At 35.4% G+C, this 26,506-nt stretch overlaps 1 protein-coding gene across 27 annotated transcripts in view; it reads right to left on the bottom strand.

Annotated features, from left to right (window-relative positions):
* The window catches only part of SOX6 (SRY-box transcription factor 6), an 833,346-nt gene that overhangs the window by 453,888 nt on the left and 352,952 nt on the right, over positions 1 to 26,506 (bottom strand). For 4 of the 27 annotated variants that reach the window (XM_059874845.1, XM_059874846.1, XM_059874861.1 and 1 more), the window contains exon 1: positions 24,017 to 25,034. The exons of 15 other annotated variants lie outside the window; for them this stretch is intronic. In XM_059874845.1, the coding sequence (XP_059730828.1) occupies positions 24,017 to 24,102 (86 nt within the window). In that variant the 5' untranslated portion in view covers positions 24,103 to 25,034. Of the gene's footprint in view, positions 1 to 23,603; positions 23,800 to 24,016; positions 25,036 to 26,506 lie in introns of those variants that run through there. 8 more of the 27 variants (XM_059874847.1, XM_059874862.1, XM_059874848.1 and 5 more) reach the window with 4 other exon arrangements.

Here is a 26,506-nt window from a genome sequence, read left to right as displayed (position 1 = left end):
TTCTGCTGTCTGCCTGGTGTGTACTAAGCACAGTGGATTTAATTTAAAATGTATCCTTAAAGTAAAATATAACATATCAGTTTAAAAATCATATTATCCCTAACTGTTTTATAAGTTTACTATACTTCTATAAAAATCAAGAGAGTTTTTTTGGTGGGCAAGGGAAGAAATGATAAAATTATTCTAAAGTTCATCTGAAAAAACAAATGCTTTCAATAACCAAAATAATTTGAAAAACATAATTCAATTAAAAATATAAAATGTCACTAGTTAAAAGTATGCCAAGTAGATGATCAGATCGATTATTAATAAAAGAAGTTAAAAACGGACTCAAATACCTCTAAGAATTTAGTCCATGATAATTGCAGTGTTTAAAAGATGGATTATATGAGTAATACTGTTGAGAAAATTGGTTCTTTATATCCTAATAGCATATCACCCAACAAAATAAGTTTCAGATGATTAAAAATTAAATGTAAAAAACATGATAATGCTATCAATATAATAAAATATATGCAAATATTGTATAATGTTGAGTGGAAAAGACATTCCTAAAAGTGACACCAAAGGCAGAAAACAAAAGGAAAAAAAATAAAAGTTTAGATTTAATGAGAGAGAATCGATTTTCTAAACACTTTAAGTGAAAGACAAAATGACAAGGTTGGGAAAAAATCTGCATCATATATGATAAAGGATTAATTTTTAGCATATAAAGGCTTCTTACAAATTAGTAAGAACTGCTCATTATCGTCATGTGCATTACTTTGTGCTGGACCATTTTAAATATTTCATATATGTTCATTCATTTGACCCTCTCAACAAGTCTATGAAACATAAGAAACTTTTACAGATAGGGAAACTGAAGTACCAAGAGATTAAACAAACACCCAAGGTTACAGAGTTAATAAGTAGTGGTAGTAGAGCCAAGATTCAAATTCTGTCACCAACAGTCTGACTCCAAAATTGAAACTACTTCTCAAAGGATATAAGAAACTTATTTTTTAAAAAAGAAGAGAAATGCAGATTATCAATAAACAAATGAAGAAATATTTCATTTCATGACTAATCAAAGAAATATAATTATACTAAAAATAATCTGCCATTTTCTACCTGTCAAACTGGCAATGGTTGAAAATAATGACAGTAGTGTGTGTAAGCATGGATGTGGCAAGGTAAGTACTCTCATGCACTGCTCATAAAAATAAACCAGTTCAACTTTTCTGGAGGGCATTGTGGCAATATGCCTCAAACATCTTTAAAAAGTGACTAACCAACAAGTCATTTCTAAAAGTTTAAACTAAAGAAATCATCAGAGATGTGTGCAAAGATTGAGCTACAGACTTTATTGCAATGTTGTTAATAATAGAAAATTTTTAAATACCTTAACTATAGATGATCAATTAAACTATGAGAGGCCCACAAATGGAATAGTATGCAATCGTTTAAAATAATGATGTAAAGTAATAGTGGTATCACAGGAAAACGTAAATGATATGAAATACTGTTAAATACAAAAGTGGAATATAAAGCGTTTGTTACCATAGAATTCCATTTTTGTATAAAAAGGAGATATAGATATAAACATTAGAGAGGGAGAAATAAAATTTTAATACCGGATATATATAACCTTGATATTATAATGATTATATCTGGACTGAGAATGAAGTTTTTTCTTCTTTTTATTTTTATATGTGTTTCCTAAATTTCTTATATGCGGTATCTGTTACTTTTGTAGCAAATAAAATTCATTTTTAAAAAAGAAAAGTTATGCAGAAGAATATTTAAGGACATTGGGAAAATCATCATGATATGCTAACTTTTAAAAAGTAGCTTGCAAAATAGCATCTGCAATAAGATATTTTTCTTTTAAAAATATAAGCATCTAAGTAGGAAAACTTGAAGCATATAATCAATATAAGCATTTTTGAGGTATCTCTAGATGTCATAGAGTTTTTGTATTTTCTTTTCTATATTTTCCAAATTCTCCCCAATAACTACAGTTTGTTTTGTAATAAAAAAATAAAAGCAGTGAAGAAGACTATATTTTACCCTTTTGTCCAAAGCCATTCTACTTGTTACATAAGTCTATAATTTATGAAAAAGCAAAAAATAACATATGCCTTATTATCACAACAGACACAAAAACATATGATATTTTTCTCCAAAAGCAAATCATAGATATATTAGTATATTATATCCAATTAAAAATTTTATTTAAAATGATGAAACCCTTTAAAAGTATTATTTCAAGCTGCAAATGAACCCTAAGAAGCAAAGAGGTAAATCTCCTTGAAACATGTCCATCTATTAATAGACAGATAGATACAGTAAATTAAAATAACTCTACATGGTTAAACATTTGATTAAAACAAATATTTTGACACTAGTCATCGAGATGGAAAAACAAAGAAAAACTGAATAGGGACAAATTATTTGGCAGTGTAGCATTACCAAAAATCCTGATCCAGGTCCTAAATATGTGATCTTAAGCAAATCAACTAATCTCATCAAGTTTTAGATTCCTGTTTTAAACTTAGAGTGAAAAATTAGACTCCTTGGCTTTAAAATCATAGTAAAAAATGATAGAAATGTAAAGAATTTTAATGTAACTAATTTAAACCTGGAGTATCTCTGAAATTAGTATCTACTTAACTATAGATGGAGGTAGTAACAACATGAGAGAAAAAGAATTTCCAAAAATAGAAAGAAGATGAAGAAAGAGGAAAATCACAAACATGCTTGATAATGAAGAATTTGTTTCACAGGGAATCAAGACTCAGGAAAACTTACTAGCTTTTTCCCATTTTGAGAAGGCCAGAAGAACTGGGGACACAATTTCTGAATTTTGGCCATAAGCCCCAAGACTAACTAATCACTCAGTAGCACTCCTCCACATGGAGAAGCTGATATACCATCAACAAATTCTTTATCAAAATCAACACTTTGTAACATTGAGAAAATTAAAAGTGCTGTAATCTATAAATGGCCCAGCCTATACTGTTGAAAGTTTATCCCAATTGGACACTATATTTAAAAGTATGTTCAAAAAAAATTTCTCTTTACCTCTGCTACAATTTTATTAAATCATACATATTAACTTCTTAGAAAGTTTTGGCTTGTTCTTATAATTTTGCATATGATATTTATATACATTCTTCATGGAACTATGCATAATATACTTTAATTTTTCTTGTTAAGGGAGAAAAGGTGCTTGAAATCCTTTATTTTTCATTACAAACCTCTATTCCTTTAAGTCAACTTTCACTGACTTTTCATCTCCTTAATATATCACGTTCTTTCCCTATTTCCTCCTCCAATACAAATACACATGCACACACAAACACACACACACACACACACACAAGCACAATACCAGACTTTAAAAAAATAAACACAAAGTCACCTGAGGCTGACAAAGTTGTAAGCTGTCTCTACAAAAGGAAGTTCATTAAAGTAATACAAGAAACCATTAGACATTCTAATCAAAATCTGGTAGTTTTTTCTCTAAGTAAATGTTATTATCCAAAATAGTAAACCACCATTAATAATAAACCAATTCTCCCAGTTAATCATTGCAAAAGCCTTAAAAAGCCAAAGTCTTTACCTATCAAAATATTTTTTACTTATTACAGGTTTTCTGAATATCTCAGTATTGCTTCTCTCCCAACCATCATCAAACCATCCAACAAACACTGCCAAATACACCTCTCTTCAGTTCATAAATAACAACACACTTTGCACTTGTACACATAAAGAACAACCTAAATGTTTAATCAAATACCTCAACTTCAGAAATTAGCTTCTCTCCTTTGTCCTTTGGTGGCCACTGTATCTTCATCGGAAGCCTCTATTGCTGTCATTATTTCTAATTTGAAATCATCCTCTACCTCCACACCCTTCCACGAAGGAAACATAGTTTTTATCTTTGTCTTGCACATGTACACCATGGGGGGGGAGTGGTAGAGTAAATTGCCATTTTACAACTTTCTTTCGAAAATAAACGAGCAAATAAACAAGGAGTCCTCTCTATTGTAGGATACCAATGCACATTCAACATTCAAGTCAGTTGTTGGACTCCACCTTTGACCTAATTGCCTAATGCATCATATTTTCAAATGACAGGGGAAAAAAAGTCTCACAACATAAGAAGAAATTATCTGAAGGTAAAAAGACGCTATATTTTGATACCTCACATGAAGTTTTTGTCCATTCTGAATAAAATAGTGCAACTTTGGATGTTTCTATGCTTAGCTCTAAAAAACAATCTAAAATGAAGTTACAGAGTTCATTGTGAGGTCACTGTCAACTTCAGAGTAGGTCTTGAGAAAGGAAAGAGGGAATAATGGAAGACAGGATAGGTTATTTGTGAAGTGAAAAATATACTATTTTGATAGGCAAAGGCTTAAAATTGTTAGCAGTTTTTACAGAACTCAGAGATTTGAAATAGTTCAAATTAAAGTAATAGTAACACTTGTAAGGCACTTATTGTGCAGTAAGCATTATAACAGTTATTTTACATATATTAACTTTAGTCCACAAAACAAACAACTCATATGGGAGTATGTATTAATTTGCAGATATTATTATCACTATCCCCATTTTACATATGAGAAAGTAGGCACATAGAAATTAACTTATCCAACTTTAGTAATGGTCTAGTAATGGTCAAGTTAGGATTTGAATCTAGGCAGAAAACTTTAAAGACCAAGTTCTTCACCACCACTTAACCTCTGAACTATGACATGCACTTAGTCATTCAGTCATGTCTGAGTTTTTGCGACCCCATGGACCCCTCTGTCCATGGAATTCTCCAGGCAAGAATATTGGAGTTGGTAGCTATTCCCTTCTCCAAGGGATCTTCCTGACCCAGGGATCAAACCTGGGTCTCCTGCACTGCAGGTGGATTCTTTATCATCTGAGACCCCAAGGAAGCCCTCTGAACTACCCTGAAAGAAACTAATGAGGCTTTTTCCTTGAAATTACTCTTTTATTTCATGTATAATTAGAAATATACATAGAGATGAAAACCTGTTTCCCCAAGAATTATAGCTATGGATGATCAATACAATGGTATTTTGGTTAATTACTATATTGTTGCTGTTCAGTCGCTCAGTCATGTCTGACTCTGCAACCCCATGGACTGCAGCATTCTAGACTTCCCTGTCCTTCACCGTCTCCTGGAGTTTGATCAAACTTATGTCCATAGAGTCAGTGATGCTATCTAACCATCTCATCCTCTGCTTCCTGTTTCTCCTTTTCCCTTCAGTCTTTCCCAGCATCAGGGTTTTTTTCCAATGAGTCATCTCTTCACATCAGGTGGCCAAAGCATTGGAGCTTCAGCTTCAGCATTAGTCCTTCCAATGAATATTCAGGATTGACTTCCTCTAGGATTCACTGGTTTGATCTCCTTGCAGTCCAAGGAACTGTCAAGAGTCTTCTCCAACACCACAGATCAAAAGCATGTCTTTGGCTTTCAGTCTTCTTTATGGTCCAACCCTTACATCCATACATGACTACTAGAAAAACCATAGCTTTTACTAGAGGGACCTTTGTGGATAAAGTAATGTCTCTGCTTTTTAATATGCTGTCTAGGTTTGTCATAGCTTTTCTTTGAATAACTCAGTACCTTTTGATATAGGGAATTTTGCAGGGAATACACTCATGATTCTATGAATTATGAAAGATGGACTTATTTAACAAGAATTACTCCTTCCTTGATAAATTTTTTTAACCTCATTCTTTTAGGATTAATTTGTCCTGAATACTGAGTTCCTCAGACACCCACATTTCTCCATAGATCCCTTATTCAGCATCATACTTGTAATACATCAATGAAGGGAATTAGAAAGGAACAAACCCAAAACAGATGTCAAAGTAGTACAGTAAAGCTCCTTTGCTGCTGCTGCTGCTGCTAAGTCACTTCAGTCGTGTCCGACTCTGTGCGACCCCAGAGACGGCAGCCCACCAGGCTCCTCCGTCCCTGGGATTCTCCAGGCAAGAACACTGGAGTGGGTTGCCATTTCCTTCTCCAATGCATGAAAGTAAAAAGTGAAAGTGAAGTCGCTCAGTTGTATCCGACTCAGCAACCCCATGGACTGCAGCCTACCAGGCTCCTCCGTCCATGGATTTTCCAGGTAAGAGTACTGGAATGGGGTGCCATTGCCTTCTCCGAAAGCTCCTTTACTTTTTTAAAGAAGAATTCCTGAGGTCAGAATCTATTTACTTTCACTTCAGATAAAATTATAGTGCTTTTAATAATTTGAGAGGCCCACCTGAGTTCAAATCCTGATTCTACTACTTAATAGTACTATGATCTTGGGCAAGTTACAAGAAATATCTAGGTGTTTCTATCTGTAAAACAATCCACCTCACTTTATTACAGAAATAAACCCAATTAACACAATACATGTAAAGTTCTTCGCACAGTGCCTCATATATAGTAAATGCTCAGTAAATAGTTCTCTGTTATCTAAGAAAATTGAACTAACAATATTCAAGAACATAGCATGAAAATTAAATAGCATCATTTATGTGAAAGCACCTGTATTAGTGCTGTACAACATAAAGGAACTTTATAAAATGCTGGCTTTCCCTCTCCTATCTATTTAACACTGAGCCAAATAGAAATTGCAGTCCATAGGAGTACTGAAGGAGGATTAATATTAGTAGGTAAAAACACTAATTATGAAGAAATGACAGTTTATAGTCTGGAAACAAAGCAAAGACAGAATTCAAAATGCAGACACAGGAACTCAAAAAGCACAGCCGTTTGGGGGCCCACTCAGCACAGAGATAACTAGCCTTAGTAGACAACTCAAGGAGCAGTTCAGGAATCAAATGTTCATCATGATGACTCTGAGTCATCAAGGCAAGATGCTAGATAAGTAAATTTTAAAATTATAATTTAAAACTGGATAGGATATAACCTTAATTATAGTATATATTACCTCCTAGTTTTAATAGGGGTTATCACTGGTAATGGAATTACGGATGATTTTAAATATGATATTCTTCTATTTTTTTATATTTTCTAAAGAACAAATTATTTAAGAAATCAGAATGTATAGGAAGATTATAAAAGCTAAAAGGCAGTCTTTAGAAATACATTCTTAATTGAGTTTCTTCTTCAAATAGCCAGATTAATCCTTGAACAATAAAGGTATAAAAATGTAACTATTATGAAAAAATTGATTACATTCTGTATAATAAAGTCACTTGAAAGAGAAAAAATGCTAAAAGTAGATTCATCTTAGAGGTCTTATTTTAAATAGCCGTCAGTATCAACACAAAGCTTATAACAGGAACCATATATGATTACCTCTATCTTTGCTTGCAACAATTCTGACACACCCTTTTTTTTAGGGTTAAAAAAAAGTTTAAACAACTCTAGGGAAACAGCAAAATAACCTGATAAAATACTGAAATTTCAAGAAGCCAAGTCATGAGTGAAATGCACTTTTTACCTTCTAAAATTAAAAAAAAAAAAAGAAAAAGAAATAGAATGCTTTAGGCAATTTAGCTATTATTGAGCAATCACTGACTACACGGCTGAAAAAGAAAGAAAAGGTGGCAGCATAAAAATAAACTTAACATCAGAAATGAACCAAGGGCAATTTTTTTTCTTTCTGATCTAGAAATGTGTGTCTCTCTTTGGAACTGTCCCACTGAGTGCCATATACAATTTGCAAACATGCCAGAGAGCAATATATACGGCAGATCTTAGAGGATTTTTTCATTAGGAAAAGTGCTTCTTCCCAGAAACATAAACCATTTTCCTGTTTCTTCACTAACTAGAGCTTTAATTTTAAAAGAGAGAAAGGTAGAAGCCCAAACAGGCACAAAGTACTGGAACACTGAAAACTTTCAATTCTTTTCAGCACTGGTTATTATTACGAGTAGCACTAACAGTACGGTGCTAGTACAGATTTGAGATGGACTAAATGAAACCCAGTCACAGAGTTAATCTGTGGCATAATCAAAACTGAATTTAGATTATGTGCTTTCCAATTACAATTAATATTCAATTCCTCCTGTACATAACTTCCTGCACCTAAAACCTGCTATCTTCAGATCTGATTGGCTCTTTAGCTGATAGAGCTGTGACGATTCTGTTTCTTTTCTTAGACTCGAATTGTCAATTGCCTAAAGTCAATGGACACCATTTACATCAGAGGCATTTACATTTTGTAATGTGAGGGGAGGGTAAGTCTAAATCATGCCGTAAGTTGTTTGGTTAAGGGTATTTTATCTTTGGGAAACAAACAAAAACACTCTTTAGGTGTGTTTTCATTCAGTAGTGTCATAGCTTTCACGTGTTCTTTCTTCCACTTAAATGTACAAATAAATATTAACTACTTCCATCACTATTAACAGGTAAAAAAAAACCCTTTATTAATATGTTTAGGAGCATATTTTAATCCATTTTTAAATTGGATGCAGCCAAGCCTTAGAAATGCAAACTCCTGTTATCACAAGAGATGTTGAATTTTTCATGGTGCTTAAAGGAAAGAAGGGCATAATACATAGGTTTCTGGTTCTGATTCATTTTCTGCTCTTTTGAATTAATTAATGTGTGGAAATCCTAAGCAACTGCTATATCATCTGTGACTGAATTGAGGCCAAAGGAAAAATTATTTAATTAATATTTTCATTTTCATTTTTTCTCTCCCATTTCCTAACCTACTAGCTAATAGTCATTCAAACTAAAAGAACAGTTTAATGTTTGTTGCTATCAAATTAATTGCCTCAGACCACTTCAGTACTTCAAAGATCTATGGTTGCTGAAGCCATAATGTTCTCTGGGGTCAATCCCTTGAGCATGGCTTTCAAGCTCCTGGACTTATTTCAAAGCTGTCTTTAGCAAACTCAAAAAACTCATAGGACAATTCTACACATATGGTTCTTGAGGAATGCTAGTGGAATTTTTTTTTCCTCTTACATGTGGTTTTACATTTAGTTTGGGGAATGGGATATTAATGAGAGTTGGAGGAGAAATCCATTCTACCTTAATAACAGAATTGCAATATATGAAGATCTCCAGGAGAAGGGAATGGATACCCTCTCCAGTATTCTTGCCTGGAGAATTCCATGGATAGAGGAGTCCGGCAGGCTACAATCCATGGGGTGGCAAAGAGTTGGACATCACTGAGTGACTAACACACACACACACACACACACACACACACACTTACACGGGAGAAACAAAACAAAGAAAGTTTACTTTTCTAAGTTGAGGACACCACATGGGGAAATCTTGCTTTATTGTTGTTACCTGAATTGTGGTGCTGAAACATAAAATCTGATCAACTCCAATATCCTGCTTAAAAACCCTTCGTTATTTCCTCATAACCTACAGAATTAACTCCAAATTACTTGGTAGAGATACAAGCCTATTAATATCAGATTCCAAACTATCTTTCTAGTTTTATCTTCACTCACGCACACACAGAGCAACTTAGAGCTTCTCTCTTGTCTGTTGATTGTTCTTAGTCATCTTTACCTGATTTCTGTTTCTAGAGCTTGCAAGCCTGTTCCCAATTTATGGCCTTTCAAAAGCTCTGTTCCCTCTTACATCTCCTCTTCACCAAACTATCTCTTACTCATCTTTCAGGCCTTAGCTTTAATATCACTAATGCAGAGTCACCATACTTGATTCTAGGCCCATGATAGATCTCCCTTTCACTTCATAATATTTATTGTCTTATAATTAAATATTTATTTAATGTCTTCCTCTTTTTTAGATTGTAAACTCTTCAAAAAAAAGGGACACCATACATTTTAGTTCACTGCTGTATTCCTGGGTGATACATACTTGGCATTCATTGAATATAGAAAATACTCTTATTACTCAAAATTCATAGTCTCCAAAATCAAATAGGAAGTGAAAGTGATCAAAATATAAAAATATTCACTAAGGAAATTAACATTTATAAAATTAGTCTTCATTCAAATATCTCTCACTGATTAATTAACTGTATCTCACCGGTGTCTTTGATAATCACTGTCCAGTGGCTTCAAACTTATGTGCACACTGGAATCTTCAAATAATGTTGATGCCTGGGTCCCATTCTCAAAGACTGATTTAACTGATTAAAATGCAAGCTAAGAATAAGAATACATTTAAAAATTGTCAAATAATTATTTTTAAGTCAAGATTGAGAATCAAGCTAACCTGATTGATGGATATCACATTGTTGTTGTTTAGTCACCCAGGCATGTCTGATTCTTTGCAACCCCATGGACTGTAATTCACCAGGCTTCCTTGTCTTTCACTGTTTCCTGGAGTTTACTCAAATTCATGTCCATTGAGCCAGTGATGCCATCCAGCCATATCATCCTCCGTTTCCCCTTTCTCCTCCTGGCCTCAATCTTTCCCAGCATCAGTGTCTTTTCCAACGAGTCGGCCCTCTGCATCAAGTAGCCAAAGTATTGGAGCTTCAGCGTCAGTCCTTCCGACGAATATTTAGAGTTGATTTCCTTTAGGATTGACTGGTTTGATACCCTTGCTGTCCAAGGGACTCTCAAGAGTCTTCTCCAGCACCAGATTTCAAAAACATCAATCCTTTGGGACTCAGTCTTCTTTATGGTCTAACTCTCATCATCCATGCATGACTACTGGAAGACCATTGTCGGTAAAGAAATGTCTCTGCTTTTTAATATGCTGTCTAGGTTTCTCATAGTTTTTCTTCCAAGGAAAAGGGTCTTTTAATTTCATGCCTGCAGTGACAGACTTTATTTTCTTGGGCTCCAGAATCACTGTGGATGGTGACTGCAGCCATGAAATTGCATTGCGGAATATTGTTAATAATATTCAAGATAAAAATGTGAAATGAATTCAAAGTGAAATTGCAAATCTTATTTAAAAAAGCGAGAACTTGTGTGAAATATAGTGTTGAAGACCAGCTTAAATTATTGACAAATCAAGAATCTGCAGTTCTCCAAGATAAACCGAAGAACCAAAAACTGCCAAGAATGACAGTTAACATGGTATATTTTCAAAAGAGAATGATTTGAATATAAAAAGATTAAACAATACAATATTGTAAAGTAAAAATAAATAAAGAAATAAAAATTAAATTAAAAAAAAGAATTAAACAAAGACCTTAGAAAACCTTCTCTGCAAAAATGATACCATGTCAAGTGATCATATTTGATCTGAAAAACTATTCTTAAAAATCATGCAGTTAATTCATTCTTCTAAGAATACACAAATACAAATGAAATGCTGCCAATTATATAATTTTCAATTTTTGTTTTAATTTTTAAGATTGAGTCAAAATAATATCCCCATTGTTTTCCATGAAATTTTTACCCCCATCCATTAGCATATAAAAGACCTTGTGTTCATGTAACCTTGCCAAAGATGCAGAGATATTTCTACTTTTTCCTTTTGTATTCTCATACTGTTTCCTTTTCTTGCCTCCTTACAATGGTTAGGGCCTCCAATACAATGTCACATGGCATGAAAGAAAATAGACATTATTTTGTTTAAAAGGCAGAGGAACCAGAGACCAAATTGCCAACATCCGCTGGATCATCAAAAAAGCAAGAGAGTTCCAGAAAAACATCTATCCTGCTTTATTAACTATGCCAAAGCCTTTGACTGTGTGGATCACAATAAACTGGAAAATTCTGAAAGAGATGGGAATACCAGACCACCTGACCTGCCTCTTGAGAAACCTGTATGCAGGTCACGAAGCAACAGTTAGAACCGGACATGGAACAACAGACTGGTTCCAAATAGGAAAAGGAGTACGTCAAGGCTGTATATTGTCACTCTGCTTATTTAACTTCTATGCAGAGTACATGATGAGAAACACTGGGCTGGAAGAAGCACAAGCTGGAATCAAGATTGCTGGGAGAAATATCAATAACCTCAGATAAGCAGAGGACACCACCCTTATGGCAGAAAGTGATGAGGAACTAAAAAGCCTCTTGATGAAGGTGAAAGAGGAGAATGAAAAAGTGGGCTTAAAACTCAACATTCAGAAAACGAAGATCATGGCATCTGGTCCCATCACTTCATGGGAAATAGATGGGAAAACAGTGGAAACAGTGTCAGACTTTATTTTTGGGGGCTCCAAAATCACTGCAGATGGTGACTGCAGCCATGAAATTAAAAGATGCTTACTCCTTGGAAGGAAAGTTATGACCAACCTAGATAGCACTTTGCCAACAAAGGTCTGTCTAGTCAAGGCTATGGTTTTTCCTGTGGTCATGTATGGATGTGAGAGTTGGACTGTGAAGAAAGCTGAGAGCCGAAGAATTGATGCTTTTGAACTGTGGTGTTGGAGAAGACTCTTGAGAGTCCCTTGGACTGCAAGGAGATCCAATCAGTCCATTCTGAAGGAGATCAGCCCTGGGATTTCTTTGGAAGGAATGATGCTAAAGCTGAAACTCCAGTACTTTGGCCACCTCATGTGAAGAGTTGACTCATTGGGAAAGACCCTGCTGCTGGGAGGGATTGGGGACAAGAGGAGAAGGGGGTGACAGAGGATGAGATGGCTGGATGGCATCACTGACTCGATGGACATGAGTTTGAGTGAACTCTGGGAGTTGGTGATGGACAGGGAGGCCTGGCGTGCTGCGATTCATGGGGTCGCAAAGAGTCAGACACGACTGAGGGACTGAACTGAACTGAACTGAACTGTGGAAAAAATTCATTCAATATTTCACCATTAAACATGATGCTAGTTGTAAATTTTTCACAGATGTCCTTTTCAGATTAGGGAAATTATTTTTTAGTCCTAGTTTGCTGAGAGTTTTTAATTATTAATTATTGTTAAATATTTTTTCTATATCTATGAAAATGATTATATGATATTTTTTACTTATTCCATTAATATGGTGAGATCTTCCAAATGTTAAATCAACCTTGCATTCCTGACGTAATCCTTATTTGATCATGATATATTATTCTCTTTTTGTATTTTTTTATTAATATAAATTTATGTGTTCCCCATCCTGAACCCCTCTCCCACCTCCCTCCCCATCCCATCCCTCTGGATCATCCCAGTGCACCAGCCCTGAGCACCCTGTCTCATGCATCAAACCTGGACTGGCGATCTGTTTCATATATGATAATATACATGTTTCAATGCCATTCTCCCAAATCATCGCACCCTGGCCCTCTCCCACAGAGTCCAAAAGACTGTTCTATACATCTGTGTCTCTTTTGCTGTCTCACATACAGGGTTATCATTACCATCTTTCTAAATTCCATATATATGCGTTAGTATACTGTATTGGTGTTTTTCTTTCTGGCTTACTTCACTCTGTATAATCGGCTCCAGTTTCATCCACCTCATTAGAACCGATTCAAATGTATTCTTTTTAATGGCTGAGTAATATTCCCTTGTGTATATGTACCACAGCTTTCTTATCCATTCGTCTGCTGATGGACATCTATGTTGCTTCCATGTCCTGGCTATTATAAACAGTGCTGTGATGAACATCGGGGTACACGTGTCTCTTTCCCTTCTGGTTTCCTCGGTGTGTATGCCCAGCAGTGGGATTGCTGGGTCATATGACAGTTCTATTTCCACTCTTTTTGTATTGTTGGACTTAATTTGCTGATGTTAAGGATTTTTGCATCTATGATCATAAAGAATACAGGTCTAAAATTTGCCTTTTGTAATGTTTTCTCAGGTTTGGTATTATGGTAATACTAGACTTAAGAGGTGGAGAAGGCAATGGCAACCTACTCCAGTACTCTCGCCTGGAAAATCCCATGGATGGAAGAACCTGGTAGGCTGCAGTCCATGGGGTCATGAAGAGTCGAACATGACTGAGCGACTTCACTTTCACTTTTCACTTTCATGCATTGGAGAAGGAAATGGCAACCCACTCCAGTGTTCTTGCCTGGAGAATCCCAGGGACAGGGAAGCCTGGTGGGCTGCCATCTACGGGGTCGCAGAGTCGGACACAACTGAAACGACTTAGCAGCAGCAGCAGCAGACTTGAGGGGTAGAAATTATTCTTCCTTCCTCTATATTTTGAAAGAGTTTAGGTAAGATTGATGCTATTTCTTAAATATTTGACAGAATTCATCAGTGAAACCATTTTGGATCCAAAGTTTTCTTACTAAAAAGTTTTATTTTTTAATTTAAAATGCAATGTCTTTTATAAACAAAGTACTATTTAGGTTTTCTGTCTCATCTTGTGTCAGTTTTAGCAAGTTCTGGTTTTGGGGATTTTTTTTTTGAGCAATTTATTCATTTCTTCTAAGTAGTAAAAGTATACTTCTTTTTATTGCACATTGCTTTATTACATTTAGTAAATAAGGTGGTTTCTACAAACTGATGTTTTGAGGCAACTTTGTTAGATGATGATTAGCATGTTTTAGCAATAAAGTATTTTTAATGCTCAGTTCAGTGAAGTTCAGTCACTCAGTCATGTCTGACTCCTTGTGACCCCATGAATCACAGCACGCCAGGCCTCCCTGTCCATCACCAACTCCCGGAGTTCACTCAGACTCACTGCACACTTAATAGTCTACAATATAGTATAAACATAACTTTCATATGCACTGAAAAACCAAAAAAATTGTGTGACTTTTGTGGTATTACCTTTATTGCAGAGGTCTGGAACTAAATCTATAATATCTCCAAGGTACACCTACACATTTTTTGATATAAGATATTCATAACACCTCCTATTGTCTGTTTAATCTCTAGAAATTCTTTTCTGACAATTCCTCTTTCATTCCCATGTTGGTAAGTTATGTTCTCTGTTTTCTGTCATTACCTCTACATTTTTCTTTGCTTTACACAGTTTATTTCAATGTGCCTAGTGTGCTTTTCTTTGCATTTATGCTACTTGAAGTTCACTGAACTTTTTAAATATGTAAATTTATATCTTTCACCAAATTTGGGAACTTTGGAACCACTATTTCTTCAAGCATTTTTTTCTACCTTAATATTGCTCTCCTTTTTTTCTAGTATTTATATATGTTCAGTTCAGTTCAGTCTCTCAGTCATGTTGGACTCTTTGCGACCCCATGTATTGCAGCACGCCAGGCCTCCCTGTCCATCACCAACTCCCGGAGTTCACTCAGACTCACATCCATCGAGTCAGTGATGCCATCCAGCCATCTCATCCTCTGTCGTCCCCTTCTCCTCCTGCCCCCAATCCCTCCCAGCATCAGAGTCTTTTCCAATGAGTCAACTCTATACATGAGGTGGCCAAAGTAATGGAGTTTCAGCTTCAGCATCAGTCCTTCCAATGAACACCCAGGACTGATCTCCTTCAGAATGGACTGGTTGCCTATCCTTGCAGTCCAAGGGACTCTCAAGAGTCTTCTCCAACACCACAGTTCAAAAGCATCAATTCTTTGGCACTCAGCCTTCTTCACAGTCCAACTCTCACATCCATACATGACCACAGGAAAAACCATAGCCTTGACTAGACGGACCTTTGTTGGCAAAGTAATGTCTCTGCTTTTCAATATGCTGACTAGGTTGGTCATAACTTTCCTTCCAAGGAGTAAGCGTCTTTTAATTTCATGGCTGCAGTCACCATCTGCAGTGATTTTGGAGCCCAAAAAAACAAAGTCTGACACTGTTTCCACTGTTTCCCCATCTATTTCCCATGAAGTGATGGGACCGGATGCCATGATCTTCGTTTTCTGAATGCCAACTTTTTCACTCTCCACTTTCACTTTCATCAAGAGGCTTTTGAGTTCCTCTTCACTTTCTGCCATAAAGGTGGTGTCATCTGCATATCTGAAGTTATTGATATTTCTCCGACAATCTTGATTCCAGCTTGTGTTTCTTCCAGTCCAGCGTTTCTCATGATGTACTCTGCATATAAGTTAAATAAGCAGGGTGACAATATACAGCCTTGATGTACTCCTTTTCCTATTTGGAACCAGTCTGTTTTTCCATGTCCAGTTCTAGCTGTTGCTTCCTGACCTGCATATAAGTTTCTCAAGAGGCAGGTCAGGTGGTCTGGTATTCCCATCTCTTTCAGAATTTTCCACAGTTTATTGTGATCCACACAGTCAAAGGCTTTGGCATAGTCAATAAAGCAGAAATAGATGTTTTTCTGGACTCTTGCTTTTTCCATGATCCAGCAGATGTTGGCAATTTGATCTCTGGTTCCTCTGCCTTTTCTAAAACCAGCTTGAACATCAGAAAGTTCACGGTTCACATATTAATAATATTTTATGTATCCCTAGTGCTATATTCATTTTTAATTTTTTTAATCTGTGTTCTTTATATCAGATAATTTCTATTGATCTAATTCAATTTCACTAGTTTTTTCCTGTCATTTTTGTAATACTGATTTGCCTATCAAGTTAGTCTCATTTCAGATACCATATCTTTTAGTTTTTTTCAGTTTTAAGTTCCCATCTGATCTTTTGAAATTTCTATCTCTCTGCTGAAATGCCCTATTATCTAACACTTTCCCCATTCTTTGTTTGTTGAGTAATTTGGGATTATTCTTAGATATCATGGCTTCCCTCATAGCTCAGTTGGTAAAGAATCTGCCTGCAATGCAGGAGACCCTTGTTCAATTCCTGGTTTGGGAAGATCCACTGGAGAAGGGATAGGCTACCCACTCCAGTATTCTGGCTTCCCTGGTGGCTCAGCTGGTGAAGAATCCACCTGCAATGCAGGAGACCTGGGTTCGATCCCTGGGTTGGAAGATCCCCTGGAGAAGGAAAAGGCTACTCACTCCAGTACTCCATGGACTGTATAGTCCATGGGGTGGCAAAGAGTCAGACATGACTGAGCGACTTTCACCTTCACCTTAGATATCATGACCATTATGCCATGGAGACTCTGGATTCTTTTATAGTGCTCTAAAGAGTATCACTTTTTCTTTGTTTAGCAAAAAGCTTATTTGCTTAGACTCAAACTGCACATTCTTTCTCACCTGCAATGGGCACCAGCTTAAATATCTGTTTAGTTCTTTAAGCCTTATGTGAGCTCTTAACACCTGTCCAGAGCATGTATGGCTTGTAGATTTCCGAGGCTGGGGCAAAATTTATGCATAGAATTTAGGAGTCACTTTCTGTGACTCGTTCTTTTCCAGGATTACATCCTCACTTCCCAGTAGTTGTGGTTGCTCCAAAGTCTGTTCTACTAGTTTCCCAGACCAGAAAGACTGCTACTTTTTCTACTGGAGTTTTATAAACTGAGCCTACCTTCATACTGAAACCCCGAAAATGACAAACTTACCCAAATACCCCTTCTTCCAAATGTCAACTCCTCTGAAGATTTAGCCTGCTTTGGATTGTTCTCCAGTATCTTCAAATAGTTGTTTTTCATGTTTTGTCCAGAGTTTATAGTTGTTATCCCCATTCGATTTTAAATGGATGAAATTAGTGGCCTTTTCTCCCTACCAATTATCCTCTGATAATAAAGACTTCTTCTGTTTCATTAATGAATGAGTAAATAATACAGTTTTTTCACTCCTCTATGCCTAGGAGACCTGTGTTTGATCCCTGGGTCAGGAAGATCCCCTGGAGAAGGGAATGGCAACCCACTCCAGTATTCTTGCCTGGGAAATCCCACGGACAGAAGAGTCTGGTGGGCTTCAGTCCATGGGGTCACAAAGAGTCGGACACAACTGAGCAACTAGCACACAACTAACACATGCCTTTACACATTCTAATCTTTTCCCTTTTTCTAATTTTCCTAATGAGAATTGTCCTTAACTCTCATAAGCCCTATCAGGTAGAAACTTCCCACGCCCATTTTATGTATGTTTAAAAAATAGAGTCATATTGTGCCATTTCCTAAGTTTTAAATATCTAACATTTCAACTAAGAATACTTAAATTGTAAATAACCTAGATGCCTATCGATATAATAATGGTATATACATAGTATAAAATATTACATAGAAGAAAATAAAGTTAAAATATATAAATTGACAAAGGTCTAAGTCAGAATTTTCATGAAAAAAAGGATATGTAAACTATAAAGTGATTATCTGTAAAAGGGGAGAATGTCACCCTCACACAAAATAAAACTGCACATTTCTAAATAATTGTGTATATATGTATATCATTATATAGAAAGAGGTCTGGAAAGATATAAACCAGATTGAAAACAGTAAATATGTTTGGGGAGGAGAAATAGAATCCAAGGTGGGAAGAGACATTAAGGAAAATTTCCTTCACTTTTTTCAAGAATTATTCATTCAAGTAACATTTAATGATTTCCAACTATATGCAAGGTACACTAGAACAAGAATGTATTTGTGTATTACTTTTTAATTTTTAAATATGTTTAATTGTTCAAATGAAAGCACTACCTCAATACGGAGAAACGTAACAGAAAATCTCCAAGGTGCTTAAAAACGTCATCCTTTATCTTATTAATATACCAAAGTTCAGGAGCCTTTAAAGGTAATTTAGTGAACTTAGTGATGTTTTTTAATTTGTTCTCCCTAATTCATATTATTAATAAATTCTTCTCTATATCTGAACCCAATGGAGAAACTAACAGATTTCTCTTTTTTCTCCCTTATAATACAATTTCATTCCCTTATGCCAGTTCTTCTGAGGTTTGAGAATAGCTGTGAAGTTTAAAGGTCTTAGTTGGGGCAATTTTACGCATCAAATGGCTGTCTATAGATAAAAATTGGTGAATTTTTTAACTGACATACTAGAATAAATAGTGGAGAAGGCAATGGCACCCCACTCCAGTACTCTTGCCTGGAAAATCCCATGGACGGAGGAGCCTGGTAGGCTGCAGTCCACGGGGTCGCTAAGAGTCGGACATGACTGAGAGACTTCACTTTCACTTTTCACTTTCATGCATTGGAGAAGGAAATGGCAACCCACTCCAGTGTTCTTGCCTGGAGAATCCCAGGGACGGGGAATCCTAGTGGGCTGCCATCTATGGGGTCGCACAGAGTCGGACACGACTGAAGCGACTTAGCAGCAGCAGCAGCAGAGTAAATAGAGCTGAGCAACCCAGAAAGTAAACCTGGCCTTCATGACATTCATCCTTGGCTTCACATAAGAATACATCCTTGCTATGTTGACTCACATCCTTTTCTTAGCCAGTTAACATATAGAGGACATCTTCTTAGAAACATCAATACTGAAACAACTTGCTATAATCCAACACTTTAATCTTTCTTCCCAATTCCTCCCAATAGCAAGGCCTTCACTATATCAACAAAGAAGTTCATCCCATTTTTAGACAACTATAGCTGTTACAAAGCATTTCTTCTGCTGTTCCTGTGACTCTGGCTCCCTGTGACTTTCACCCAGTAACTTGAGTTCGGCTCTCCACAGTACACACTATTCCCCTACAGCAGCAATTTATCCATCTTAGGACAGATATTAGATTCTCTTGACACTTCTGTACTGCAGAGAGAACATGTCTGGTTCCTTTAACCTAAGGGAGGTTCTGCCTGCTGGCCCAGAAAGAGTGAGAATTTGAATTTCTCTGCAACCAGGCTCTTTGTCCAGTTGAAAAATACAAAGTTTGGCTTTTACTTTAAATGCAGCAAACAGCTTTCTTGGCTAATCATTACAAATACCTGCTGGCATTTCTTTGTTCTCAAAGAAATACCCCTCCACCTGCATGCACACATGCATAAATGCAATATACACATTGCCTTCCACTTGTTCTTTTAAAAAAAATAGTTTCAACGAGTGCCAAAAAATGTCCATCTTCAGTTCAAATGACGGGTTTCCATTCAAGGGGCTTGTACCCACTGCTTCATCACATGCTTTTATTTAAGCTACAATTTATTTACGTCAAATGTTATGGCATTTCATTCTTATAAATTCCATGTCTGCTTAATCTTGGAACCCTAAGATATCAGGAGAGGACAGGACTCCTGATATCACAAGATATCAGGAAACGATTACTTCATCCAGTAAGCCTTAACTTAGAATAGGCTTAGCAGTGTATCTATTAACTATATGCATTTAACCATCTCAGTTCTATTTGCTGGAGATAGTTAACTACTTTACAACTTGAAAAAAATAAAATATTTAAGTCTAGGAAACCTATAGAGCAGGGGTCTCCAACCTCCAGGATCTAATGCTTGATGATCTGAGGTAAGGCTGAGGAAATAATAACAAAAAGAGAGTGCATAATAAATGTAAATGCACTTCAAACATCCTGACACCATGCCCCATCTCCACCCCCAATCTGTGGAAAACTGTCTTCCAAGAAACTGGGCCCTGGTGCCAAAAAGGTTGGGGACCACTGCTATAGAGGACGTCCACCCCAGTGATCTTGGTCCTTAAAAGAACCCAATCCTTTATGGAAGGGTATAAGTAGAGTGAATATTAGTCTTGCCTACAAAACTGAACCTCGGTATTGTTTTTAAGTCTTAGTCTTGGCTTCTCTCTGATTTCTGTTCGTTCCTAGTTTTCCTCATTATAAACTGAAGATAATAAGACCCCCACTTTAACTATCTCATGGGGTTAATAAAAGAAATGTATAAGATAATATATGAAAAAGTTCATTTAAAAGTGTAAGGAGTAATAAAAATAAAAATGTAAGGTACACTATTATTATTAATAATGGCACCTTCTATGACCACAAATGAGACACTCTACAAATCCCCTCCTTTTAACACTAAGACATTTTAATTAAATTCTCTTTTTTATCCCCTTTTTTGTCTCCTTTTCCCATATCAACAACCCCCCCAAAAAAAAATTTTCAGCACCATCTTTTGGCCTTGGATTTTAATTACAAATGCCAGCAAAGATTTACAGAGTACAACATAAGTATATTCTGATATTTTGAAAACCTTTGTCCTCCTTTCAGACTGATTTCATTTTCTTTACTCCTTTTTTATAATCTTTTCTATAATCCCCTTAAAAAATCAAACTGCCTACCATTATAACAGCAAGTGTCACTACTATGAATATTTTAGTTATAGTCATGCACCTGAAAAGTCTTATAAGTGGCCTGACGGCTTTCTTATGCAAAAGTACCATATGTATTTCCTCATCTGTGTGTCAGAAATTTTTCAAGATTCTTAGAGCCCACTATAGCGTCTCCACACTAGTTTTATAAATGCTGGGGCTGCTCTATAAGTTTACAACTTGAAAGCTCAGTTCAGGAATGCAGAATCACAAAAATGAGAACACAAAAGTCAAAGATTGCACTGAAAAACAAGAAGCAACAGTGGATAATAGATACATTCTACAACTAGATTTAAGAAACAAACAAGGTCCCCGCCACGTCTCTCACCCTAATCTTAAACTAGATTCAAGTTGCATAATTTAACCTTAACAGGGTATATCAACTAACCCACAGACTTCATTTATATGTAGTTTTCTTTCTCAATCTCCCTTTCTTCTTCTTCATTCACTACATTCCTCTCACTGATAACAACAAATATCTATGAATGCCTGTAATGTAAAAAACCATGTTTATAAGTATAAGGGGAAATGTGAGAATAAAATAATTGAATCCAGGGTGAAGGACAAACATTAAGCAAAAATCACACAAATAAATACATAATTTAAAATTGCAATATCTGCTATTATTAATGTGTTTGCAGTGAGATCTTTGCAGGCAAACAAGATTTGAATTGGAAGGATGAGGGAAGGTTTCTCTGAGGAAATGACATTTAAACATAGAGCTGAAGAATGAGTAGGAATCATTCTGAAGAATAGTGGGGAGAAGAATATTCCATTTGAGAGGATAGCGTAATATGAAGACCTTAGAACAGGAAAAAACTTGGAGAGTGTAGATCAGGATACCAGCTGAATCAAAGAGAGTCATTAGGAAAAAGGCAAGAGCTAAGGCTGGGTCACATTAATGCAAGGGTCACATTATATGGGGCCGGAGCTTTGCATATTGTGTTAAGGATTTTGGTTTTAATTAAAGTGTAACAGGAAGCCAAGAAAAGGTCTATCCTAAATCTCAAAGAATGATTAAGTGGAGTTTTCCTCCATATACATAGTGAATATGAAATTTAAGTATAAATATAAAGCATGAGAATGACAAATAGCAAATTCAAAAAAATGGTTACCTCTAGCATAAAGAGAGGAAGACAAAAAATTGGGAAAGAATTCACAGAAGATTTGGACTGTATTAGTAATGTTTCATTTCTTATAAATATACAGTATTTTAACTTATTTATACATTTTTGAACAACTAAAATTTTCATAATAAAAGATGTTTAAGAATTAATGATTGCTAAGAATCACTGACTAATCTCCTTCTATTTTTCTTTCCCAGGCTCATATTAAATCTTCTCAATTTTGAGAAAGACAAGCACACAGAATTTAAGGATCTCCTCTCTTATACAATTTGTTCCGTCGGCCTTTATTTTCTAGACATTTAGCATATGATGTAAAAGGCTCTTCAATTACCTTACTCTTTGTTGTAGGATACCCTACAATCCTTGTAGATTTCCAACAACCACAGAAATAATATGCGGATTAAATGAGATAAGACATTTAACACAGTATTTAACGCACAAGAGCTCAATAAATTTTAACTATTGTCCTTATTATTTCACTTACTATGGTTAATATTCCCAGTTTTAAATATGAGTCACAACATTAGAACATTTAAAAAAAAAAAAAAAGCTGAGTGTATATGTCCAAATGGTGCTCTGGTATTTTGAATGCATATATACTCGATGTAGTCACAACACATGTACACATATAACACATACTTTTAATACTTACAGCTTTTTAAAAACATTTTTTCTGTGCTTATGTGAATGTTAAATAATGAAATGTCAAGGCCTTTTTACTGCCACTAAAAAAATACTTTTAAAGGAAAGGTTCAAATTCTTCGTTTGCTGGTGCACAATTTTAATAAGTTTACTAACTTCTAAGTACAATACTACATTGTAATGATTTAATACTGCATAAAGCTGCAGTAATATTCGGTATGGTCCATACTATGTTTAAAAGGTTCATTTTTGTAATATCAAGTAATTTATGAGAAAATTCAATCTTATAGAATTGAATGTTGACATCAAAATTTCTTCTACAACAGGAGGAGCAGTCTTCGAAGGAAGAACATTATTAAAATCATATCTTTTCACTTAATTTTCTTTGTACAAATAGCACAGATCCTCTCATTTCTCTTCCCTTCTGATTCACAAATACAATAAAAGCTGTCTTTAGAAAGGTCCTTATATTAAACAGCAGGGTGAAATGAGTAGTAGGACCCAGAAAATAAGAGAACTTATGAAAATTTTTGTCACCTGTAAGTCTGAAAAATATCTCACTGAATCTTTATGCAAATATTATATTTTAAATTATATTTTCACTTTCATATCTAAGAATCCAGAACTTGATCTTGTGAGAAAACAACAACTGTTGTCACTCAATATTCTTCGGTATGAGGTGTGGACTTATATTGTTATAGCAATCATTCCTCCATGCCCACTTCCTTGTTCTTAATCACAAATCTAATCACCTATTTTTATAAATATTCAAAATTAAATATATTTATCTACTTATGTAAATACTTTTCAGTTAACTTATACTGATAGTCTATGTGGGGATCTCATTAACAAACACATTTGGAACTTTTTAGATTTGTTCCAGCAGCTTATAAATTCATATTAGATTCAACTATTTAAATATACCAACATTCTAGGAATTTTTTAAAACTGATATAAAAGATTAATCCCAAGTTTTGTTTTACTTACCAAGCTCTGCCATTCCACCTCACTGCCTGAACAATATTATCAGCTCTTCAGATACTCATTCTTGCTAAGTAAAAGGATATTTCTTCTCTAGCTGGATTAATAATCAACTTTCTAGATAGTTCATTTGTAATTCTCTTCTGGTTAACCCTTAGCATTACAGCAGTCTGCCCAACTCATGCTAATCAATTTATGACCCGGGAAAGAAAAGAGGAAATTCAATTATGCAGATAACAAATTGAAAGTAAAAATGAGAGACAGTTTAGATTAGGTACAAAAGAACAGTCAGCCTTACTTTTTTTACACTAAAAGGTATAAATCTTTATGTTGGATATTACAGAAGCACTCAGGTCATAAACAAGTAACATACACAATATACATAAGCAGAAAAAACATAATAGGCTTACAATACATACGTATCAGTCGAGTACATATCAGCCCAAGTTTTCTGCCTTCTTACATGTAGACAAATACAAATCAGCTCTGAGAAAAACAGATACATTTTTCTCTTAGTAGAAAGGTCTGACTTTCAACATCTAAATGCTTCCTCTCTCAAGATTTGTGATTACTGGGTCCCTTAACCTACTGTAAGTACCATCTCAGGCTTTATGCCAATTTTCTACAAATGTGATCAGTAGATACCTGCAACAGAAAAAAATCTGGGGCTCTTGTTAAAGATACATACACCTGGGCCCTGCTTCAGAAATCCAAAGCACCCCAGGTGATTCTCACATATATTAAAAATTTGAGAGCCACTGCTCTAGGACCATTTCTGACCTCATTCGAAAGAGACTCCAACCCAATCTCTTGGAACTCAGAATGAAATTAATCACTTGCTGCTAGTTCGACTCTGATTTTTTGCTTTCATTCCAATACTAGATTCTACTTGTTTTACTATACCTGAGTGCACTAGTCCATCTAAGACCATGACCCTTCTGTGAACTTGGTAACCCTCTACTTGCAGACTACTCAGAAACTGGAATTAAAGTTAAAGGAATCTGTCCTTTAACTCCACTTGATGTCTATAGCCTAGCTGCCTAAATCTCTTACCACTTGCCTCAGATTTTTCTTGCTTTGTCTGTTTCATGAAACACTTTAATCTTGTGTTTCGTACCTCTCTTCTACATCCATGAACTCCACTTGATAGTGTTCATTGTCCAATCTTTTACCTAATGCACTGTCTACTATACTTTCTCCCAAGGCTGTTTGCATCTCAATGGACCCCTATGAGTTTGCTCGATACCTATTATGATCAACAGAATATGCTTAGTCTTATCTAGAGATGTGAAATGAACAAATCGCTAAAAGACAAAAAGACACGCATGGAAGTCAGTGGCTTTACAATTGCTACAAAAGCCCATGTTAATAGTCAGAATAAAGGAAAATATAATGACTATGGAAAAAGAAGAACCATAGAAAACTAAAGAAAAGTCCTTGAGAATCGGAATAGTAAACAAGGTAAAATAAAGTGGAAAAAAGTGTAATTCTAATAATTTGTTTTTATTCTCATGGGATCTATTAAGAAACATCAATAAAATGATGATTATTTAACCTGGAGAGAAGGTAAAATGACTAAAAGAGAAACAGTCCTGGACTAGTAGAACTCAGAAGACTTGGATTCTAGTGATCTCTCTATCACTTCCTAAATTTATGTTTTAGATTAAGTATCCAAACTTTTCTGTGCAATGGTCCCTAAATGGGTATAATAAACATGCCCTGTGCATCTAAGATTATTCTGATAATTAAGATCATATTTACTAAAGAGTTTTAAAACTATAAACACTAAAGGTAAGGGATTATTATAGCTATATAAATTGCTAGTATATAAAGATATAATTAACACTTTTCCACAAAGGACATTAATGATGATTTTTCTTTTGTTTGTTTTACACTATTTTTAAATAAAAATACCTTCCCTTGTAGCTCAGTTGGTAAAGAGTCTGACTGCAATGCAGGAGACCTGGTTCAATCCCTGGGTCAGGAAGATTCCCTGGAGGAAGGCATGGCAACCCACTCCAGTATTCTTGCCTGGATAATCCCATGGACAGAGAAGCCTGGCGGGCTAGTCTATGGGGTCGCAAGAGTCGGACACGACTGAGCGACTCAGTACACACGGCACACATAAACCATATAGACAGAAAGAAGTAAACAGGAGTTTGCAAAATGTCTTCCCTAAGAAATTTCAAGAAAAGGACCAATATCAGAAACAGAATAAGGTAAAATCATCCCAAAATAAAAGTAATCAGGTTAACCTGAATTTACTCAGATCAGACCCAAACCTTAGAAGTCTTACCAAAAGGACTTCTAAACAAGGAAAAGGATCATTTGGAGTAACACTGGTGACATTTCTCATCCAGAACTATCTCCTTAAAGCTGGAGTTCAGAGTGACTTCAAGTGGCAAGAGCTGAAAACATTTGTTGCAAGACATTTAGACTGTATCCAGTACGGCCTATCCAAGATTCAGCCAAGTGCTATGATTTAATTTAACTGGAAAATGTGTACAATTGAACATCGAGCAAACAGAATTCCTTGGCCAGTAGTGCACAGATTAGTTGATGAGAGTTGCCCATGTGAAAAAAAAGAGATTGATTCTTGACTTTAAAAATAGATGTTTCCATCTTTTTAAGTTTCAATAAATGCATTCAACAAATATTGTTGAGCATCTACTATGTTCTGGATACTGTTCAAGACACTGGGGAATATAACTGACAGAAATAGCAAAAAATTCTCCACTGCCTAGAGCTTATATTCTAGGAAATATAAGGGGGAAATGGAAAATTCAACAGATGTACAAATTATATTGTATGTTAAAAGTTGATAAAGGCTATTTAAAAACACAGACATGCTTAGGGAGCTAAATGTTTGGAGGGCTACAATTTTAAAACAAGGTGGTCAAGGTTGACCT

This window comes from Bos taurus, chromosome 15, assembly GCF_002263795.3.
Source record: "Bos taurus isolate L1 Dominette 01449 registration number 42190680 breed Hereford chromosome 15, ARS-UCD2.0, whole genome shotgun sequence".
NCBI classification, from domain to species: domain Eukaryota; kingdom Metazoa; phylum Chordata; class Mammalia; order Artiodactyla; family Bovidae; genus Bos; species Bos taurus.
Note: the sequence above shows the minus strand (reverse complement) of the source record. Positions and strands in the feature narration are given on the sequence as shown.